Here is a 22,719-nt window from a genome sequence, read left to right as displayed (position 1 = left end):
CCCAGCATCGCAAATACTAAAATAAAGTATTAACCCCTAAACCCCCATCCCCCTGCATCGCAAATACTATATAAACCTATTAACCCCTAAACAGCCGCCCCCCCACATCGCCACTACTATACCTTTTACCTACAAAAATGACAAATTCCCCCCTAAAAGTAAACCCCCCAAATGCCCATACAAATGCCCCTTTAGGGGCATTGGGTAGATTCGGTTTTTTTTTTAGCCTCAGGTTTTTTATTTTGGGGGGTTGGTTGGGTGTGGGGGTTTACTTTTAGCAGGGAATTTGTAATTTTGGTAGGTAAAAAAGCTGTTTTACTCAGGGCAATGCCCTACAAAAGGCCCTTTTAAGGGCTGTTGGGAGTTAATTGTTAGGTTAGGGGTGTTTTTATTTTGGGGTGGTTTTTTTGTTTTTATAGGGCTATTAGATTAGGTTTAATTTTTATTATTTTGGAATTTTTTGGTTAATTTTTGTAATCTTACTGTTTTTTTTTATTTTTCGTAATTTTAGTGGGGGGTTTTTGGTAATAGTTTTTTTTAGTTTTTCGTAGTGTTAGGTTTTTTTAATTTTGTAATTTAGGTTTTTTATTTTTAGTTTATTTTATCTTCTTAAAATAGTTTTCTTAGGTTTATTTATAGTTTAATCTTAGTTTTTTTTATTTCACAGGTAGGTTTTTATTTATTTTAAGATAGTTATATTGTAAATTTAATTCAAAGTATAGGGGATAGTTAGGTTTAGGGGTTAATAGTTTAATTTAGTGTGTTGCGATGTGGGGGGCAGCAGTTTAAGGGTCAATAGTTTTATTATAGTAGTAGCGATGGGGGGGGCGGCAGTTAAGGGGTTAATAGTTTTATTAAAGTAGCAGCGATGTGGGGGGATGACGGTTTAGGGGTTAATGGGTTATTTAGGTGTTAGCGATGTGGGGGAGGCGGTTTATGGGGTTAATTGTTTTATTTTGTGTTGGCGATGTCGGGGGGCGGCGGTTTAGGGGTATTTAGACTAGGGGTTTATGTTAGGGGATTGCGTTACGGCGATCACCATTCTGCGATCGAAAGTGTTAGTTTTTTTCTTACACTTTCTCTCCATTGATGTCTATGGGGGAAAACATGCATGAGTACATCAAGTCAGGCCTTGGATTATGTGCGTATGGAGCTTGTCGCACCATATTGCACAACAAAAGAAGGTTTTTCAGTAACTTGTAATGGCAGTGCTATAGAGAGTGCGATACCGCTCATTTTTTGCGTTATTTACGCACCCGGTTTAGCGCACAACTTGTATTCTAGGTGTATGTTAGTAAAGGGGGCGTATTTTAATATGCCTTTGTACATGGAAGTGCAGTCCTAATTTACAGCTTATGCACTAATTTGCTTATTTCAAGCATTTGCATATCCACTCAAGTATATTTACCCCATATTTAGAAAAACACGTGCCTAGGGCAGCACAAAACATAAATACTAAAAGTTGTGGATATTACATGCTTTCTTCCTCCACCTATTTCCTTATTTTTTTGTCTATTTTCCCATCTTAAGTCTAGATAGAAGTGGAACGCTACTGATAGCGCGCACTAACCAATTTTGCTTGACCGCATTATCATTAGAGCCACACTTTGATATTACAAGTCCATAGCAAAGCACGCTAACCCTTCTCTGGTTAGCCGACTTTTCTCAAATGCAGCCTATACTTTAAATGGATATCGCGACTGCGCTAATTTGGGCTGGTATTACAATATTGGTTGCTCTTGAGCGCAAGCTGAAACTATGCCAGAATATTTAGCGCACCATAAGATGTGAAGTAAACTGTATCGGTTAAAAAAAAAGTTGAACTAAGCACATGCAAAATACATTAAAATAAAGCATAACACACATATATACACCTTTTAATACAAATATATAATTTTAATATTAATGGATATGGCAAAGTGTTTGACTGAAAAGGGCTCTAAATATGTGTATGTTTGTATATGTGTATAAATGTGTATTTATGTGTTTATATGTGTAAATATGTATGTACACACATACACAAATATGTACACATGTATATAGTTATATATACATATATATATATTCATTTGAGCCCTTCCCAAGCAAATACCTTGAAACATGCAATATAATGTTTATTAATTTTTAATGTGATTTGAATATAAATACTTGAAATTCCAATGTTATTCACATTATGTATACACTCTCTCTCACCCTCTCTATTTTAAAATAAAATGAACATTTTCTTCTATGTGAAGAACATTGGAATGTAAAATATTCATAACTACTTTTAGGTTTAGTGCAGTTGGTCTAACGACTATAGGGGGAAGTCTTGAAGTTAGCACGCATTGGACTTTCACCTGCAGGTAACTTTTTGCTTTCATCTTGTAATACGCACACTAATTTGTCCGCAATAACATTTTACTTTGAGTGCAGCTAGCGTGTGAGTGAAACATTTAGTTAGTGCGCCACTTGGATCCAGTTCGTCCGCTGCCCATATGTATCATAAAACGCTCAAGTGAGTTTGTAAAACCCGCCCCTTGTTTTGTGTGACTAATCACGTGTGATAACAAGCACCCTGAGCTAGTGAGTTTGTAAAGCCCACCCCTTCTCTTGTGTGACTAATCACGTGTGAGACAGTTAGAACAATCACCCTGAGCTAGTGAGTTTGTAAAGCCCGCCCCTTCTCTTGTGTGACTAATCACGTGTGAGAACAATCACCCTGAGCAAGTGAGTTTGTAAAGCCCGCCCTTCTCTTTTGTAACTAATCACGTGTGAGAACAATCACCCTGAGCTAGTGAGTTTGGGAAGATTTCTCTTCGCTACCTCAAAGGTGGGGAAGAGCGTAAAAAGCACCAGCCTAATGACCGCTGCTTCATACCTTACGGAATCAGGCTTGCATGTGTAAACCTGGGCTCTGGAACAACTTACGCTGCTTTTTACATGGAGCCCAAGACGCACAAGTATATTTCCACCAATTACAAATAAAGATGGCTGCTGTATAGTCAGCAACGCCACATACAGCAGTCAGGTTTATATTCATTAAACCAACATAGCTGCAGTGACCATGCATGTGAACTAAGGTCTCACAAAATTTTTGTCAGTGTATTTGGTGAATAAATACACCACTCAACGTTTCCATATAAAAATACATTTTCTGCTGTTATTTTGTTATAATTACTCATTTCTTACCAGGGTATTATGTATATAGCGCCAAAAAAGGGCGCAATAGTGAAAAGTTCCACATTTTGCTACAACTAACGCTATTTACAAAAAAAGAAGGACAAATGCATATTATATACAGTATGTCACATTTTCTCACCTAAAACATACTAGAATGATTTGTGAATTTTTTTTTTTTTTTTACAAAAATCTAAACCAGTATTTTAATCATACTAAAGGAATCACTGAAAGAACTTTTCTAATTTGGTTTATAATGAATTTGTCCTGTTAGTATTATTTATTAGCCTTTTTTATTAGTCAGCGGTTTACTCTAATTATCTGACTGGCTGTCATTGCTTACTCTAATGCAGCTTGGTAACCCCAGAACAAGAGGAGGATCTGCCATAAACATTAACCATTATGCCACCAAGAAGAGCCTGGCAGAGAGCATGCTGGATGTGGCACTGTTCATGGCCAACGCTGCACAACTTAAGGCTGTTTTGGAGCAAGGACCAAGCTTCACTTACTACGCTACCCTTATCACACTCATCAGCCTCTCCCTAGCACTGCAGGTCGTAATCGGAATCCTACTCATCATTATCGGTAATAGTTTTATGAATAGCCATAAAAATTATAATTGATAAATAAATAATCTATTCATTCTAGTAAGGAAAAGCAACCTGTTTTCCACTGTACAAATACAGTTACATATGGAAAATGTACATTACAAGTCAGTAAATTGGCATTAGTAGGATGTACACAGCAAATACGTCTAGATTTTAATATAAACAGCTTACTTCATATTTTTTTGCAAACGTCAACATATTTAGATGCTAATAACAGAACATATTTAAGTTCAATTCTTCTTTTAAATATATCATTTATTAAGTTTCTACACTCCTCACCAGCCCCATTTGCCCTTCTTGTAAAGCACCAATGACTCTTAAAGCAACATGAAACCCAATATTTTTCTTTCCAGATTCAGACAGAGAATACAATTTTAAACAACTTTCCAATTTACTGGTAAACCACCCACAATACCATATAACTTTCACCCCATATCGCTACTAAATATCTATATTCAACTATACGCCAAAATTATCATGACACGTCTCAATAGAGCCCTCCTAGGGGTCAATTTATTATTGTGCAGACGGACATGATACGATGTCGGCATTTATCATTGCACCAGCAGTTCTTGTAAACTGCTGGTGCAATACCACCCCCTGCAGATTCGCGGCCAATCAGCCGCTAGCAGGGGGTGTCAATTAACCTGATCGTATTCGATCGGGCCGATTAATGTCCGCCACCTCTGGGGTCTTAGGACTGCTGCTTCTTAACTTCCGCTTCAGGTGGAACTGAAGTGGAGTGGGTCAGAAGCAGCATCCGCTGCTTCATAAATCGACCCCCTAGACTTGATCCACACCAACCAAGAGGGATTCACTTCCCATCGCGAGGCCAGAGACAATACTACCAAAATCATAAACATCATTGAAAACACTAACAAACACCACACTCCTTTAATAATATTCTTTATGGATGCCGAAAAGGCATTCGACCATTAGAGCTGGTCATTCCTCTCACACACTCTAACAAGATTTGGCTTCAATGAAGAACTCATTCATAAATGTTTTGCCCTTTACAATAACCCCAGAGCCAAAGTTAAATTAAACGACTCTCTATTGCAACCTTTCCATATTACTAATGGTACCAGACAGGGTTGTCCTTTATCCCCAACTGTATAAATTCTAGCGATAGAAGTTCTTGCAGTCTACATCAGAAACTCCCCTACCATCACAGGAATTACTATAGGTCACATAGAATACAATACTTCACTTTACGCCGATGATGTTATCCTCACATTGACTAAACTGGAAACCTTCATCCCTACCCTAATGTCCCTACTTACACTTTACGGAGATCTCTCAAACTTTCGCATCAACTACTCCAAATCATAAATTCTGAGTTTAGGAGCACCACATGAAGATATACTACTCCTCAAATCATACCAATTTCGCCATCAACCAGTGGCACTTAAATATCTAGGCATCTTCATCTCCCCACATCTAAATAAACTAACCACCTTAAATTACGATCCTCGCAAAACCCATGTCATCTCCACTTTACAATCCTGGGCCCGCAAACCTATCTCTTGGATAGGCAGAATTAAAGCAGTTAAAATGGTAATAGTCCTATATATACTCCAAACTTTACCCATATCAATTCCGGACTCCGTCATTTATAAACTTCATAAATTCATTTATATGGAAAAATAAACGCACCAGAGTTGCTACACATACCTGTTACAGACCTAAACTTAAAGGAGTCCCAAGCCTTCTAATCTATCATTATACGACTTTTTAAACTAGAATAGTAGATTGGTGCAAACATGCTAAACACAAAGAATGGGTATCCCTAGAACAAAATCTCTTCAACTGCGACAAAATAGGTGATATATGCTGGTTTCCGGGTATACGGGAGCAGATTCACTCCCCCATATACGAAACATTTAAAATTTGGGATAAAATCCTGAAAAACTATAAAACTATTTCCACTCCACGATCCCCCCAACTCCTCTGTCGCACAATCCTAATCTCCCACTACACTTGGCACTAACTGACTCAAATATTCAAATGATACACCAAGCTATACCCTGCTATTTACTTATACAAAATGGCAAACTTAAAACCAAAGACGAAATTGCAAACATCCTAAACCCCACAACACGAAGATGGTATACCTACCACCAAATCTCACACTACCTCTCAACACACTGAACAAACATGACATATTCAGAACCCTCACACCATTTGAAACACTATGCTACCTACCGCACCCTCATGCAGGGATCCTTTCCCTATCATATAAATTACTTATGTCTCATCAATATGGCAATCCTCCATCATACATTGCTAAATGGGAAACTGAACTCAAAGACCACCAACCACTAAAAATATAGCATAAAATCTATAAACAAATGAGCTCCTCCTGCATATCCATAACTGAAATGAATGAAACTCCTCTGCAGATGGCACGAAACACCAGATGAATTGGGTAAAATGATCACTGGATACCTCACAGACTGTTGGAGAGGCTGTAAACACAGAGGCACTTTCACACATATATGGTGGACATGCCCCATAGCACAACAATATTGGTCACATATCAGAAAAGAAATTATTATTATTATTATTATTATACTTTATTTATTAAGCGCCAACATATTCTGCAGCGCTGTCCATGGATACAATTCATTTAAGTAAAACAATACAAGACTTGTAAGATACAGGACAAAATTTACAAACACATACAGGAGGGATTGAGGGCCCTATTCCTATTACAAAAAGAAATAGTAAAATTCATCGTCATTCCACTACCCCTTAAGCCATGGGTGTTCCTGTTTAACAATTTTCCCCCCTTAAAATGTATGCTGTCAGCATTTATCAATGCACAAGCAATTCACCTTTACTGCTTGTGCAATACTGCCCCCTGCAGATTCGCAGCCAATCAGGGGGTGTCAATCAACCCGATCATATTCGGGTTGATTTCTGTCTGCCGCCTCAGAGCTCTCATCCTATTGCTCTCAATAGTTTTGAACAGCCAATAGGATTTTAGAAGCTCTCATCCTTTTTGCTGTTTTGAACAGCCAATAAGATTTTAGAAGCTTTCATCCTATTGGCTGATTTGAATGTTAAGAATCAAATCAGCCAATAGAATGCAAGGTACTCCATTTTGAAACGGCTACCTTGCATTGAAGCTTCAGTGTACGGAGGGGACCGTATGAAAAAGGATGCTCCACGCTGGATGTCTTCACTGCTCCGCGCTGCTGGGATGAAGATAGAAGACGCCCCCGCGATGGATGAAGATGTCGCCCCCTGGATGAAGACTTCTCACCGCCTGGATGTCCGGACTTCAGCAACCGTGAGTAGATATTCTGGGGTTAGTGTTAGGTATTTTTTATTTTTTGGGGTGTTTTTTTCTTCAGATTAGGGTTTGGGCTTTTTAAAAAAGAGCTAAATGCCCTTTTAAGGGCAATGCCCATACAAATGCCCCTTTAGGTGGGTTTTACTGTTGGGGGAACTTTGTATTTTTTTTTACAGATAAAAGAGCTGTTTAACTTAGAGCAATGCCCTACAAAAGGCCCTTTTCACTATTGGTAGTTTATTGTAGACTAGGGGGTGTTTTTATTTTGGGGGGCATTTTTATTTATATAGGGCTATTAGATTAGGTGTTATTGTTCTTATTTTTGATAATTTCGTTTATTATTTTTTTGTAAGTTTAGTGTTCTTTATTTTTCATAATTTAGTGTTTATTACTTTTTGTAATTTTAGATTTTTTAATTTTTCTCGTAGTTTTAGGTTTTTTTAAATTTGAAATTTAGGTTTTTTAATTGGTAGTTTATTTTATTTTATTAGAATAGTAAGGTTAGGTTAATTTATAGTTTAATGTTATGGTTATTTTTATTTCACAGGTAAGTTTTTATTTATTTAAATATAGTTATATTGTAATTTTAATTTAAAGTTAGAGAGGTGTTAGGTTTAGGGGTTTATAGTTTAATTTATTGTTTTGCGATGTGGGGGGCCGGCAGTTTAGGGGTTAATAGTTTTATTTAGTGGCGGAGATGTGGGAGGCCGGAGGTTTAGGGGCTAATAGGTTTATTTAGTGGCGGAGATGTGGGAGGCTAGAGGTTTAGGGGTTAATAACGTTATAGTGGCGGTGATGTCGGGGAGTGGCGGAATAGGGGTTAATAACTTTTATTAGTGTCGGCGATGTCGGGAGCAGCAGATTAGGGGTTAATAACTTTATTTAGGTGTCGGTGTTGTCGGGGGCAGCAGATTAGGGGTGTTTAGAGTTGGGGTTTATGTTAGGGTGTTGGGTTTAAACGTAACTTCTTTCTCCCCATAGACATCAATGGGGTTGCATTACGGAGAATATTCATTCCGCACTTCAGGTGTTAGTTTTTTTTCTAACACTCTCTCCCCATTGATGTCTATGGGGGAAAGCGTGCATGAGCACGTCAAAGCAGCCCTTGGATTTTGTGCGGTATGGAGCTTAGCGCCACCATATTGCACGCACAAGGAGGCTTTTCAGTAACTCGTAATGGCAGCGCTAAGGAGGGTGAAATAACGCATTTTTTTGGCGTTAGTTTCGCACCCTTTTTAGCGCAAACTCGTAATCTAGGTGATAAGTAGCTACCAATCACAAGTAAGCTCCTAGTATTGCATTTTGCTCCTGAGGCTAAGTAATAAAGAATACCAAGAGAACAAAGCTGACTTGATAAATGAAGTAAATTGCATGCTCTGTCTGAAACATGAAAGTTAAATTTTGAATTTCACATCCCTTTAAAAAATAAACAATACCATATATGTTGTTGCTGCGACTGTTGTATTCTGATTTTACATTTTAAAACAAATTACAATGCTTATTTCTCTCTGAATGGTTCAGTTAATATTATGCAACTTCTCTTCTGGTCTCTGCAGCACGTAGGAACCTGAATGACATTTCCAAGCAGCAAAAGCTGAACCTGCTGAATAATGTGGCCACGGGACTGGTGTTCATCACTGTCCTCATTAACATCTTCATCACAGCATTTGGTGTGCAGAAAACTGGGCTGTACCCTTCAAGGGGGCCACGCGGAATACAGTAAAATTAAACAACACTCAGGTACAAGTACATAACGTGATCAAATGTGCTCAGTATAAAGATGCCCACTGAAAAAGGTTACAAAGTTTTGTTTTATAGAAAACATGTACTCATTACAGAATATGGGGCATATTTATCAAGCTCTGTATGGAGCTTGATGCCCTGGGGCCCATTTATCAAAGGGCTTGCGGACCTGATCCGACACTGCGGATCAGGTCCGCAAGACCTCGCTAAATGCGGAGAGCAATACGCTCTCCACATTTAACATTGCACCAGCAGCTCACAAGAGCTGCTGGTGCAACGCCGCCCCCTGCTGACTCGCGGCCAATCGGCCGCCAGCAGGGAGCTGTCAATCAACCCGATCGTATTCGATCGGGTTGATTTCCGGCGGTTCCTGTCCGCCTGCTCAGAGCAGGCGGACAGGGTTATGAAGCAGCGGTCTTTAGACCGCTGCTTCATAACTTGTGTTTCTGGCGAGTCTGAAGACTCGCCAGAAACACGGCCCTTCAAGCTCCATACGGAGCTTGATAAATGGGCCTGCCTGTGTCTAAAGAAGGCTGCTCCATAACCTGTCCACCTGCTCTGAGGCGGCGGACAGAAATCAACAGAAATCAACTCAATCGAATACTCAATCGAGTGGTCGATTGGCCGCAACTCTGCAGGGGGGCGGTATTGCACCAGCAGATCACAAGAACTGCTGGTGCAATGATAAATGCTGAGAGCGTATGCTGTCGGCATTTATCGATGTGCAGCAGACATGATCCGCTATATCGGATCATGTCCGCTTGCACCATCATAAATAGGCCCCAAGGTACGTTTATTTGCAGCATGCATTTGTAAAAGTAGAATTTTATATTTTGTGGAAAATATCCTTCAGGTTATTTTTTCAATTTTACACAAGTTTTGCAATATTTGGTTAATTGCATGTGTGCTGTGTAATTTTTGTAGCACTTTTGATTAGGAGATGAGGCGACCGGTGAGTTTATATGAGTGTGTTAGAAACTATATTGTGATTTTTTTTTGACACAGTAATCTGATGAATGTCGGTACATTTTGTGGACTATTACTATGGTTTTATATGTATTATAATGTAACAGATACCTGTCATATATGCACTTGCAAGGCTTCTCTAAAACATCATAGGGCCTATTTATCAAGCTTCGTATAGAGCTTGATGCCCCGCGTTTCTGGCGAGCCTTCAGGATCGCCAAAAACACAAATTATGAAGCAGCAGTCTAAAGACCCCTGATCCATAACCTGTCCGCCTTCTCTAAAGCACGGCAGACAGATTTCGCCGGAAATCAACCTGATCCAATACGATCGGGCTGATTGAAACCCCCTGCTAGCGGCCAATTGGCTGTGAATCTGCAGGGGGCGGTATTGCACCAGCAGTACACCAGAACTGCTGGTGCAATGATAAATGCAGAGAGCGTATGCTGTCGGTATTTATCAATGTGCAGCGGACATGATCCGCAATATCGGATAATGTCCGCTCGCACAGTGATTCCAAAGCCCTTTTAATACAGTAGCATATAGATCCTATAAACTGGAATTGAAAAATAGGTACCAATCCCAAATTCGGAATTCTGAAATCAAAACTTATTCTGAAATCCAAAATTTTTGATTAATTTTTTTTAATAAAATTATCAAAAACTACTGTTTCCCCACTTGCAAATCATAATCTTCTCTGCCTGTGTCTTTGATTGTTTTTCCTTTCTAAGATAGAGAGTACAAGGCTTCATTCCTTACTGTTGGGAAATACAACACCTGGCCACCAGGAGCAGGCAAAGACACCCCAGCCAAAGGCTTAAATATCCCTCCCACTTCCCCATTACCCCAGGGAAGTGTCAGAAGATTCTGAGAGTCCTGAAAAAGGGTATTTGTCCTTCAAGATAGGACTGGAGTTTTAACAGCTCCTAAGCAATCAGTGTTGATGAGATTTACTGCCTGCTTTCTCTTACTCAAGTCCATGTCAGGAGTGCTGCTATAAGACTGTCACACTTGAGAGGCTGTGTTCTGTTCCACAGCATGGATCCTGGAGGTAAGATCGTTTCAATTGTTACACATAAAACGCTATAACAGGGTCACAGTGTGGCTCCTTTATACCTTGATAGGATCCAGGGTTAATATTCTCTAAATGGGGTTTATTGAACAGTTGGGGTTAATTAATCAGTGTATTAATTATTTACATGCTGCTTTGTGTGATTTTTTCCTGGGCTGATAGACTGTGTTTTTGGCTGGAACAAATAGGTTTCACTTTTAAGTTTCACTTTCGTTTTTGAAAGTGTTGCACAGCTCCTAATACTTGCTGTACTTTAATAGCAGGGGAAGTACTGTCTTGCATTCCACGTAACCAGGTGTGGTCTATGTTCATTTCCTCCATTCCGGTTGAGACTTGAACCTGATGAGAGCGTTTCCTCTGTTAACTGTCTGGGTCTAGGAGGTAGTGAGTGCCCCAGCCATTGGGAGTATAAAGGTACAGTTTTCTTTGATAAAAAACGTTTTTATTTGTGTCCTGCTGTGGGTATAACCTGAGCTATGGAGGACTCTGACATATTAGAAGGTACTCCTGTACTAAATCATACCTGTTTATATTGTGAGGAAGCCGTGGTTTACCCGCCCACTCAATTATGTTCCACATGCCTTAACACCGTTATAAAGTCTAAGAAGGGAGACAAGCCTGCTAAGGCTCTTAGTCCCTCTGAGCCGTCTACCTCTCAGGGCTTGGCGTCCCGTGAGATTACTGCCCTTGCTACATTATCCACTCCACATGCAATTCCCCGTAGCACATCTAATCCTCCATCCGGAGGGGGCCTTCTTCCTGCGGACTTTGCCACACAGTTACAAACGGCGTTGTCTGTGGCCCTGAGTACATTACCTCGCTCTAACAAATGCAAGAGAAAGGTTAAACATAGCTCTCCTGACCCAGAGTCATCTAAATATTTATCGGATTTAGCTATTATGTCCCAGTTATCCGATGATGAGTTAACTTCTGTAGCTTCAAAGGGTGAACTTTCTGGGTCGGAGTCCTTAGCGTCTAAGCCTCCTGCTGTAGAGGAACCGTCCTTTAGATTTAAAATTGAGCACTTGCGTTTTTTATTAATGGAGGTTCTGTCTACGTTACAGATTCCAGAGGCCGCGCTGCCTGAAGAACCTATGATACTTAAATTAGACAGAGTTTACGAAGACATGAAAATTCCTTTGACTTTTCCTGTGCCGGTTAAGATGGTGAACATTATTAAGAACGAATGGGAAAGAATTGGTTCTTCCTTTTCCCCCTCGTCTACTTTTAAAAAGTTGTTCCTGTTCCCGGACTCTCAACTGGATTTGTCTTCTAATTTTCGTTCCTTTCGTTCTGACAAATCCCAACGACAACAATCCTCCTCCAAGCCCGAGCAACCCAAGAGTACTTGGAAGCTGGCTCAGTCCTGAAATAAATCCAAGCAGATTAAGAAGCCCGCCGAAACCAATCGGCATGAAGGGGCAGCCCCCGATCCAGGATCAGATCGTGTAGGGGGCAGACTGTCTCTCTTTTCAGACACTTTCAAGGACGTACAGGATCCGTGGGTCCTGGAGGTGGTATCTTAGGGATACAAGATAGGCTTCAAATCTCACACGCCAAGGGGCATATTCCTTCTCTTGAAACTGTCTACCAGACCAGAAAAGAGGGATGTCTTTCTAGGGTGCATTCGGGATCTATCCTCGTTAGGAGTTCTTGTCCCGGTGCCCATCAAAGAAAGAGGTTTGGGGTTTTATTCAAAACTTTTCGTGGTCCCAAAGAAGGAGGGAACTTTACGCCCAATTCTGGACCTAAAGTGCATAAATACATTTCTCAGTGTCCCTTCCTTCAAGATGGAGAGGATAAGGTCCATCCTTCCTTTAATTCAGGTAGGCCAGTTTATGACCACTATAGATCTTAAGGATGCTTACCTTTATGTTCCAATCCACAGGGAACACTTGTTCCCGAGGTTTGCATTCCTGGACCAGCACTTCCAGTTCATTGCCCTTCCGTTTGGCATAGCTACTGCTCCAAGAATCTTTATGAAGGTTCTGGGGGCTCCTCTAGCCATTGCCAGAACTTATGGTATTGCAGTAGCCCCATACTTGGACGATATTCTGGTGCAAGCACCATCCTTTCATCTTGCAGAAGATTTCTCGGAGTCCCTTCTCAGTCTTCTTTGATCACATCAAACACAAGGAGTCAGCGCACCCGGCGTTAAAGAAACTGAAGGCACACAGTAAAATGCTCAAAAGGTAGATTTAATGCAATGCATAAATAAACATCACATTACAAGGCCAGAAGTGTATGGTGGCTGGCTCCACCGGGAATAAAAGTTAATAAGGTCAGACCTTATTAACTTTTATTCCCGGTGGAGCCAGCCACCATACACTTCTGGCCTTGTAATGTGATGTTTATTTATGCATTGCATTAAATCTACCTTTTGAGCATTTTACTGTGTGCCTTCAGTTTCTTTAACGCCGGGTGCGCTGACTCCTTGTGTTTGCTGTGTTCTGTTGGAGCGGAGGTGGATCGCTCCTGTCCTCGCACCGGCTGTTGGATCCTGCTACGTCATCACGACATCTTTGGAGGAGGGACCATCTACGTGAAGGCCACTGCAGAATCACACAATACCGTAAGCTGCCGTGTCTGAGCGCTCCCTCACGTTGGTTTGTGTTCTTTGATCACATGGATGGAAGATAAACTTGGAAAAGAGTTCTCTTATCCCAAGTACCAGGGTGGAATTCCTGGGTACTATAATAGACTCCATATACATGAGGATATTTCTAACAGACCAGAGATGTTGCAAGCTAACTTCGGCATGTCTTGCCCTCTGGACCTCCTTGAGTCCCTCTGTGCCTCAGTGTATGGATGTGATTGGTCTCATGTTGTCCTGTATGGGCATCATTCCTTTTGCCAGGTTCCGTCTCAGACCTTTACAACTGTGCATGCTGAGGCAGTGGAACGGCGATCATTCAGATCTGTCTCAACAGATTGTATTAGACAGCCGGTCAAGAGAATCACCCTCTTGTTGGCTCTGTCCAGATCATCTGTCCTGAGGGACATGCTTCTTAAGACCATCCTGGGAGAATGTGACTACGGACATAAGCCTATCTGGATGGGGAGCTGTTTAGGGTACCAGGAAGGCACAGGGGTTGTGGACTCAGGAGGAGTCCTCCCTCCTGATCAATATTTTGGAACTACGGGCAATCTTCAAGGCCTTGAAGGCTTGGCCACTTCTGGGTTCATCCCAGTTTATCAGATTCCAATCAGACAATATAACCTCAGTGGCTTACATCAACCATCGGGGGGGGAACGAGAAGTTCCTTGGCAATGAAGAAAGTATCTCATATTCTGAAGTGGGCGGAGGCCCACAGCTGTTAGCTGTCAGCGATCCACATTCCGGGTGTGGACAACTGGATTTTCTCAGCAGGCAATCCTTCCATCCAGGGGAATGGTCTCTCCATCCCGAGGTGTTTGAAGAGATATGCAGCAAGTGGGGGACGCCGGACATAGATCTCATGGCGTCCCGTCTCAATACCAAGCTACCCAGGTACGGGTCGAGGGATCCCCAAGTGGATCTAATAGATGCACTAGCAGTGCCCTGCAGGTTCAAACTCATATATCTTTTTCCTCCATTACCGCTTCTTCCTCGAGTGGTAGCCAGCATCAAGCAGGAGCGGGTATAAGTAATCCTGATTGCTCCATTGTGACCATGAAGGAAGTGGTTCTCAGATCTAGTGGGGATGTCCTCATCTCCTCCGTGCAAGTTACCTTGTCACAGAGACCTGCTGATACAAGGTCCATTTGTTCATCAAAATCTAGATTCTCTGAGGCTGACTGCGTGGAGATTGAACGCTTAGTCTTAGCCAAGAGAGGTTTCTCTGAGAGTGTCATTGATACTCTTATTCAAGCTTGTAAACCAGTTACTCGGCGTATCTACCACAAGGTGTGGAGGACCTACTTTTTCTGGTGTGAAGAGCATGGTTTTTCCCAGGATGGGCTTTTCGGCTCTGTCAGTTTTATTGCACAAGAGACTGGCTGAGCTTCCAGACGTGCAGTCCTTTGTTAAGGCTCTGATTAGGATCAGACCTGTGTTTAGATCTGGGGCTTTTCCTTGGAGCCTAAATCTTGTTTTTCGGGTTTTGCAACAGGTTCCGTTTGAGCTTCTGCATTCTGTTGACATTAAATTGTTATCTTGGAAGGTGTTCTTTTTATTGGCTATTGCCTCTGCGCGCAGAGTTTCTGAGATCTCTGCTTTGCAATGTGAGCCCCTTTATCTGATTTTTCATGCAGATAAGGCAGTTTTACATACTAAACTTCCTAAGGTTGTGTCAGATCGCAACATCAATCAGGAGATTGTGGTTCCTTCTTTGTGTCCTAATCCTTCTTCATCAAAGGAACGCTTAATTCACAATTTGGATGGGGTTCGCGCCTTGAAGTTCTATCGTCAGGCTACTAAGGAGTTTAGACAATCTTCCTCCTTGTTTGTTGCCTATTCAGGGAAGCATAAGGGGCAGAAGGCTACTTCGACTTCCCTATCTTTTTGGTTAAGGAGTGTCATCCGCTTAGCTTACAAGACAGTGGGACATCGTCCTCCTGAGAGGATAACAGCTCATTCCACTAGAGCAGTGGCTTCCTCTTGGACCTTTAAGAATGAGGTCTCTATGGATCAGATTTGTAAGGCGGCTACCTGGTCCTCCTTACATACTTTTTCAAAATTTTACAAGTTTTATGTTTTTGCTTCGGCTGAAGCAGCTTTCGGGAGAAAAGTTTTGCAGGCTGTGGTGCACTCAAAATAGGGTCCACCTCTTCCTTTTTATTCCCTCCCATTATTAATTTAGTGTCCTCCAGAGCTTGGGTATAGTTTTTACAACAGTAAGAAATGAAGCCGTGGAGAGTTCATGGTTCCCGCCTGTTTTTTCTTGACTCAGGGCGGTCCCCTATTATTTATTTTATTCTTCTGGTACCATTTATACCCTAATGTTTCTCCTACTTTTCTTTGTTCCCTCGGCAGAATGACTGGCCTTTGGCTGGGGTGTCTTTGCCTCCTCCTGGTGGCCAGGTGTTGTATTTCCCAACAGTAAGGAATAAAGCCGTGGACTCTCCCTACCCGGAAGAAAAGGAATTTTCTGGTAAGCATAAATTATGTTATTGGTGTTCTAAGATGCAATTAAAAGTCTATATTTATTTAAAACAACAAATATTACCTTTCTGATTACAGTACTGTACTATCTTTCTGATAGTACTATGTATATAAAAGTATTAAAAATGATATAAAACTACCTTTATTTCACATGTATAAGCTGTATTATGACATGTAAATACGGCCTAAATTACATAAGATATTGTTGTTTACACTTGGTTCCACCCCCTCTTCAAACTGTCTTATTTTAAAGATGCAAATATTCCAAAATATTCAGAAATCCAAACCTTTTTTCCGGTCCCAACCAGTTTGGATAAAGGGTTTTCTACCTGTAACAGCATATGCCAAAGACTGTGGTTCTCTTTATGTGTCAGGGTCCAGTGTGTCTCACATTGACACATGATATGTAAGAATCATTTTTACTGAATGTATCAGAAAATGTCTTGACAATGGCATTTGAATCAATCTGAGTATCAGAAGACATACATCAATGCAAACAGCAATACATGATAACATTACGATTCTCTTTTGCAGGTCTTTGCTGGTTCCATATTCCGAATTTCTTTGGCAGCTTTGGATTTGTAATCACATACTCTGCATTTCTTCTTCTGTAACTAACACTGTGAAGCCCCCGATCATTTTTTTTATTGTTAATAAAACATTTTAATGGCAACAATAAATATACTCTATTTTCATATTCCTCTAATATATTGGTTCTTCAAATATTAAATTACCATATTTGATAGATAAATAAATACATAAATATAAATAAATATAAAAAGATATCTTGTTGCAAAGTTTATCATTTGTGCTATAGATTTAATAAAAACTTGTATTATTAAGGTCTAGAAAGTATTTATTTACATTTCAAAATCTATATCCACCTAAAAAGTAGTGATGTAAAAAAATCTCAGGAGAGGCAGAAAGGTATCTGTACATGCAGTACTTCCTGCAATTTTGATTTAAAATTTCTCACAAACGTTATTACATTCCTGTTTAAAGGGACAGTAGTCTTAATTAACCCTTTCCCACTGGAAGTTCCGATGTAAACAAATAAGTAAAAATTAAAAGAACAATTGCGTGATTTTAATGATGGGATCGGGTCAGGGTGTAGTGACTATGATGCTAGGCACGCCCTCCAGCCTGCGATCCTAGTTAGGAAGCTGTTATATCATCAGTACAGCCAAACGGCTAGGACGTTCCATGCCGTCCTTACGGAGCTAAAGCCCAGCTCATTTAAGACGGCATGAAACGTCCTAATGGCGGGAAGGAATTAAACTTTCATAATTCAGATATGTGTATGTGATTTAAAACAACTTTCCAATTTACGGATTTTATAAAAATTGCTTTGTTTTCTTGATATCCTTTGTTCAAACACAGCTGCCAGATGGCTAAACATATGTGAGCTCACCTAAGGTTACTCTTTAACAAAGGATACCAAGAGAACTAAGCAAAAATTGATAACAGAAGTAAACTGGAAAGTTGTTTAAACTTCCATATTCTATCCAATCTATGTAAGTTTAATTTAGACTTTACTGTCCCTTTAAGATCCTTTTTACTGCAGTTATTTATCAAAAGCCAAAATGTTAGTATTAAGTAATTTTTTTTGCAGTTCTTATCTGATAAAGCCAATTATGAGATGATATATAGCTAGCCTCGATTAGACTGCATTGTGCTTTTTCAGTTCTGAAAATTAGGAAACATTTTTTAGATGACATGAAAAGGGGTCAAAATAAAAAATAACAGTATATTGCAAAACTGTTTTACTATGCATGACTAAACAATTTGGGCTATATTACGAGTAGAGGCGCCTGAGCAATAAGGGGTATATCGCAAGGGTTTGTGCTCGGCGGCTTACAACTTGTAATACAAGTTGAAAGTAAACGCGATCACTTGAGTGCAAGCACGATTTACGCTAGAAAGATTAACGCGACTTCAGAGCTCTGGTTAAATGTTTTGCGAAACTCAAAGATTGCACAAAACATATAAAAAATACATTTCAAAGTATAGTTACACTCACAACACTATCTAATATAAATTATTCACAAAAAATATTGCACCCAAAAGTTATAAAGGCTCAAACATATGGGGCCCGATCCGATATGCAGCGTCGCCCGCAAAAGCCGGCGACCCCAAATTTTGCGCTGGTTTGGTATCGCCCATATTATTTTTACCCATAGACTGACATACAAAACACACGCAGTTTGGTATCCAATATACAGCGTAAGTACTTATGCGCGCAGATTTCAGAAAATCTACTCCATTCTCATCTCGCCACAAATTGCAGGTGCAGGAGCCCTTGCACTGACTAAACCAACGTAACTCCCTGGAAGCCTTAACAAACACATACATTTAAGCAGCATCTCAAGGTTAAAGGGACAGTATACTATAGGGTTGCCACCTTGGCCATGTTTTCCTGGACACTTATGAGTTACACATGCTGCAGGGTGTTCAGAGGGAAACATGCATTGTGCTGCTGGACAGCAACAAAAATAGTGATCCTGGACATCACTATTCATGTTCCTCCCTGCACACCCTGCAGCATGTGTAACTCATAAGTGTCCAGGAAAACATGGCTGAGGTGGCAACCCTAGTATACTATGATATTGCTTTTTTAAGGTTTATTTGTGTATTTGAAATAGTTTCAAGCCACAACATAATCAAATGGATTGAGCTTGTAAGTACTTTACATTGGGGACATATACTTGCTTATTTACTGTAAATTGGATTACCATCATCTCTTTAGAACCCACTGGAGTGTAATTTATTCTAATGCTAACACAGCTTGGCACTGATGCCAAAATATATAAAGGGATAGTCAAGTCCAAAGAAAACCTTCTTCTTTTAAATAGGGCATGTTATTTCAAACTACTTTCAGATTTAATTAGAACACTTGCTTTGTTCTCTTGGTATTCTTAGTTGAAAGCAAAACCTAGGATGGCTCATATGATAGTTTTTAACAACTTCTTGAGGCTGCCTCTTTGCAATTGTGTCAAACCAATCACACACACCACAACCTCTCACCTGCAGACTTAAAACACCTGATAATGCCCACCCTATCAGTAACATCACTACTACAGGGAGTGCAGAATTATTAGGCAAATTAGTATTTTGACCACATCATCCTCTTTATGCATGTTGTCTTACTCCAAGCTGTATAGGCTCGAAAGCCTACTACCAATTAAGCATATTAGGTGATGTGCATCTCTGTAATGAGAAGGGGTGTGGTCTAATGACATCAACACCCTATATCAGGTGTGCATAATTATTAGGCAACTTCCTTTCCTTTGGCAAAATGGGTCAAAAGAAGGACTTGACAGGCTCAGAAAAGTCAAAAATAGTGAGATATCTTGCAGAGGGATGCAGCACTCTTAAAATTGCAAAGCTTCTGAAGCGTGATCATCGAACAATCAAGCGTTTCATTCAAAATAGTCAACAGGGTCGCAAGAAGAGTGTGGAAAAACCAAGGCGCAAAATAACTGCCCATGAACTGAGAAAAGTCAAGCGTGCAGCTGCCAAGAAGCCACTTGCCACCAGTTTGGCCATATTTCAGAGCTGCAACATCATTGGAGTGCCCAAAAGCACAAGGTGTGCAATACTCAGAGACATGGCCAAGGTAAGAAAGGCTGAAAGACGACCACCACTGAACAAGACACACAAGCTGAAACGTCAAGACTGGGCCAAGAAATATCTCAAGACTGATTTTTCTAAGGTTTTATGGACTGATGAAATGAGAGTGAGTCTTGATGGGCCAGATGGATGGGCCCGTGGCTGGATTGGTAAAGGGCAGAGAGCTCCAGTCCGACTCAGACGCCAGCAAGGTGGAGGTGGAGTACTGGTTTGGGCTGGTATCATCAAAGATGAGCTTGTGGGGCCTTTTCGGGTTGAGGATGGAGTCAAGCTCAACTCCCAGTCCTACTGACAGTTTCTGGAAGACACCTTCTTCAAGCAGTGGTACAGGAAGAAGTCTGCATCCTTCAAGAAAAACATGATTTTCATGCAGGACAATGCTCCATCACACGCGTCCAAGAACTCCACAGCGTGGCTGGCAAGAAAGGGTATAAAAGAAGAAAATCTAATGACATGGCCTCCTTGTTCACCTGATCTGAACCCCATTGAGAACCTGTGGTCCATCATCAAATGTGAGATTTACAAGGAGGGAAAACAGTACACCTCTCTGAACAGTGTCTGGGAGGCTGTGGTTGCTGCTGCACGCAATGTTGATGGTGAACAGATCAAAACACTGACAGAATCCATGGATGGCAGGCTTTTGAGTGTCCTTGCAAAGAAAGGTGGCTATATTGGTCACTGATTTGTTTTTGTTTTGTTTTTGAATGTCAGAAATGTATATTTGTGAATGTTGAGATGTTATATTGGTTTCACTGTTAAAAATAAATAATTGAAATGGGTATATATTTGTTTTTTGTTAAGTTGCCTAATAATTATGCACAGTAATAGTCACCTGCACACACAGATATCCCCCTAAAATAGCTATAACTAAAAACAAACTAAAAACTACTTCCAAAACTATTCAGATTTGATATTAATGAGTTTTTTGGGTTCATTGAGAACATGGTTGTTGTTCAATAATAAAATTAATCCTCAAAAATACAACTTGCCTAATAATTCTGCACTCCCTGTATATATACCAATGGGTCAATTTATATTGCATGTGAGATACATTGATTTACATCTTACAAGTGAATATTACTATATGTACCCTTCAGAAACAACTATTGTGGATGTGAGTTATAGTACAAGAATATGTCAGAAACAGGATAATATTACCTTTTTTGGGCCATTTCCACACAGGCCTTATTATATGTTTTAACAATATTAGTGTACTAAAACACCCCTCACATGGATGTGGATGACAATTATATGGTAAATAACAGAGGACAAGATTTATGGTGAACTATAAGAATATTTTTTTTTTCTGCTTCTTGGATGAGGGGGCAGAGGTGACTGGAGTGGATTTCCTGGTTCTCCTGGTTTGGGAAGCTTCAGATGATTCTGCTGGAGTGCTGGCCACAGATGAAAGGCTGGAGGCAGTGTCCTGCTGGTGTGTGAAGTGCTCAACCAACACACTCAAGAGTTGGTTTTAATCCCGCCATCTATTGTCCATCTGCATCTGCATATCAGACTGGATTCTCATCATCTGAGACTGATTTTGTACAATTCCATTTAATGATGCTGCAATGTCCCTCTGCAGCTCGATGCTATGCTGGAGTAACCTCTCTTGGCTCCTGTGAAACCTCTGTTGGCCTCTTTGAATGCTCTTGCAGCTTGTTATGAGCCTCCTCTGGAGTGAAATGTATTCCTCGCCCAGGGGAGAATACAGTGGATCTACAGGCTCTAGAGCAGCAGTGATTCTAGGTGCAGGTTCTGCTCTATCTGCTAGTGCGTCATGGACAACTTCAGCTGCTGGTGCTTCAGGGACAACTTCAGCTGCTGGTGCATCATGGACAACTTCAGCTGCATCTGTTTCATGGATAACTTCAGCTGCTGGTGCTTCAGGGACAACCTCAGCTATATGCTCATCTGAGGATGGTGGAGCTCTCCCAAGGGAAGCAGATGGTGGAGCTCTCCCAAGGGAAGCAGCGGATGGTGGAGCTCTCAGGCTGGATTGGTAGTCCCATTGACGACTAGTGTGTGACCACTCAGCCTGTCCAGTTTGCATATCTTGCGACATCCCCTGTGTGGAAAAGCCATGACTGGCCTGATATTGTGTTGAGGGGGGGGGGGGGGGGGGTAAAAGACATGGACACTTCGTGGCTGACTTGGCTCCCCCTCAAAGCCAAAAGGATATTCCTCAGGCCAGGTATCTTGCCAGGGGTCGTATGCCAATGGTGGTGGCATCACTTCTGGGTCCTCAACGGAGGCAGTCCAACCCTGCTGATGCCTGGGAGCATACTGTCCATGTTGCTGCCTGAAGACTGGTGGTGGCGGTGGCTGCATGGCTGTTACTGGTGGTGGAGGTGGCTGCATGCCTGTGACTGGTGGTGGTGGTGGAGATGGCGGCATGCCTGTTTGCAGCCTGGTGACAGGAGGTTCTGTGGAGGAGTACAGTCATATATATGTCCATGTGGGCATACAATATACATTGATACATGCTAGGGACAATACTCATTCTCATGTCAAACTGTATAACATGCATGTGCACAATGTAATTTGTGATATGAGGGATTTTAATCTGCACAGTATACAGGTATGTGTTTCATACAATAGTTATGTGTACATGTCAGTGATGGAGAAAATGTGTTCTTTAAGTGACACTATGGTCACACAATTTTCTTTAGCATGATGTAGGCACAGAACCTGCTTTCTGAGCTAAAAGTATTGTGATGGCTATAGTGTCCATTTACTGAAAACTCAACATGTGGCTTGTGGCCTGTGTTACTCTGAGACATGTTAGTATTGCACTATTCCACCTCATACCATGAATTGCATTGTGTTAAGTAGCATTAATGTCAAATATAATTGTAGATGTTTTTGTTTGTATATATTGCATGTGAGATACATTGATTTACATCTTACAAGTGAATATTACTATATGTACCCTTCAGAAACAACTATTGTGGATGTGAGTTATAGTACAAGAATATGTCAGAAACAGGATAATATTACCTTTTTTGGGCCATTTCCACACAGGCCTTATTATATGTTTTAACAATATTAGTGTACTAAAACACCCCTCACATGGATGTGGATGACAATTATATGGTAAATAACAGAGGACAAGATTTATGGTGAACTATAAGAATATTTTTTTTTTCTGCTTCTTGGATGA

At 40.7% G+C, this 22,719-nt stretch overlaps 1 protein-coding gene across 1 annotated transcript in view; it reads left to right on the top strand.

Annotated features, from left to right (window-relative positions):
- Positions 1 to 16,714, top strand: part of NINJ2 (ninjurin 2) — a 123,591-nt gene extending 106,877 nt beyond the window's left edge. Inside the window, exons 2-4 of the mRNA XM_053718829.1 lie at positions 3,513 to 3,744; positions 8,622 to 8,805; positions 16,464 to 16,714. Coding sequence (XP_053574804.1) covers positions 3,513 to 3,744; positions 8,622 to 8,788 — 399 coding nt within the window. The 3' untranslated portion in view covers positions 8,789 to 8,805; positions 16,464 to 16,714. The remainder of the gene's footprint in view (positions 1 to 3,512; positions 3,745 to 8,621; positions 8,806 to 16,463) is intronic.
- The last annotated feature ends 6,005 nt before the right edge of the window (positions 16,715 to 22,719 follow it).

Source organism: Bombina bombina, chromosome 6 (genome assembly GCF_027579735.1).
Source record: "Bombina bombina isolate aBomBom1 chromosome 6, aBomBom1.pri, whole genome shotgun sequence".
Classification (NCBI taxonomy): domain Eukaryota; kingdom Metazoa; phylum Chordata; class Amphibia; order Anura; family Bombinatoridae; genus Bombina; species Bombina bombina.
The sequence above is the reverse complement of the archived record's forward strand: the minus strand, read 5'-3'. Positions and strand labels throughout refer to the sequence as shown.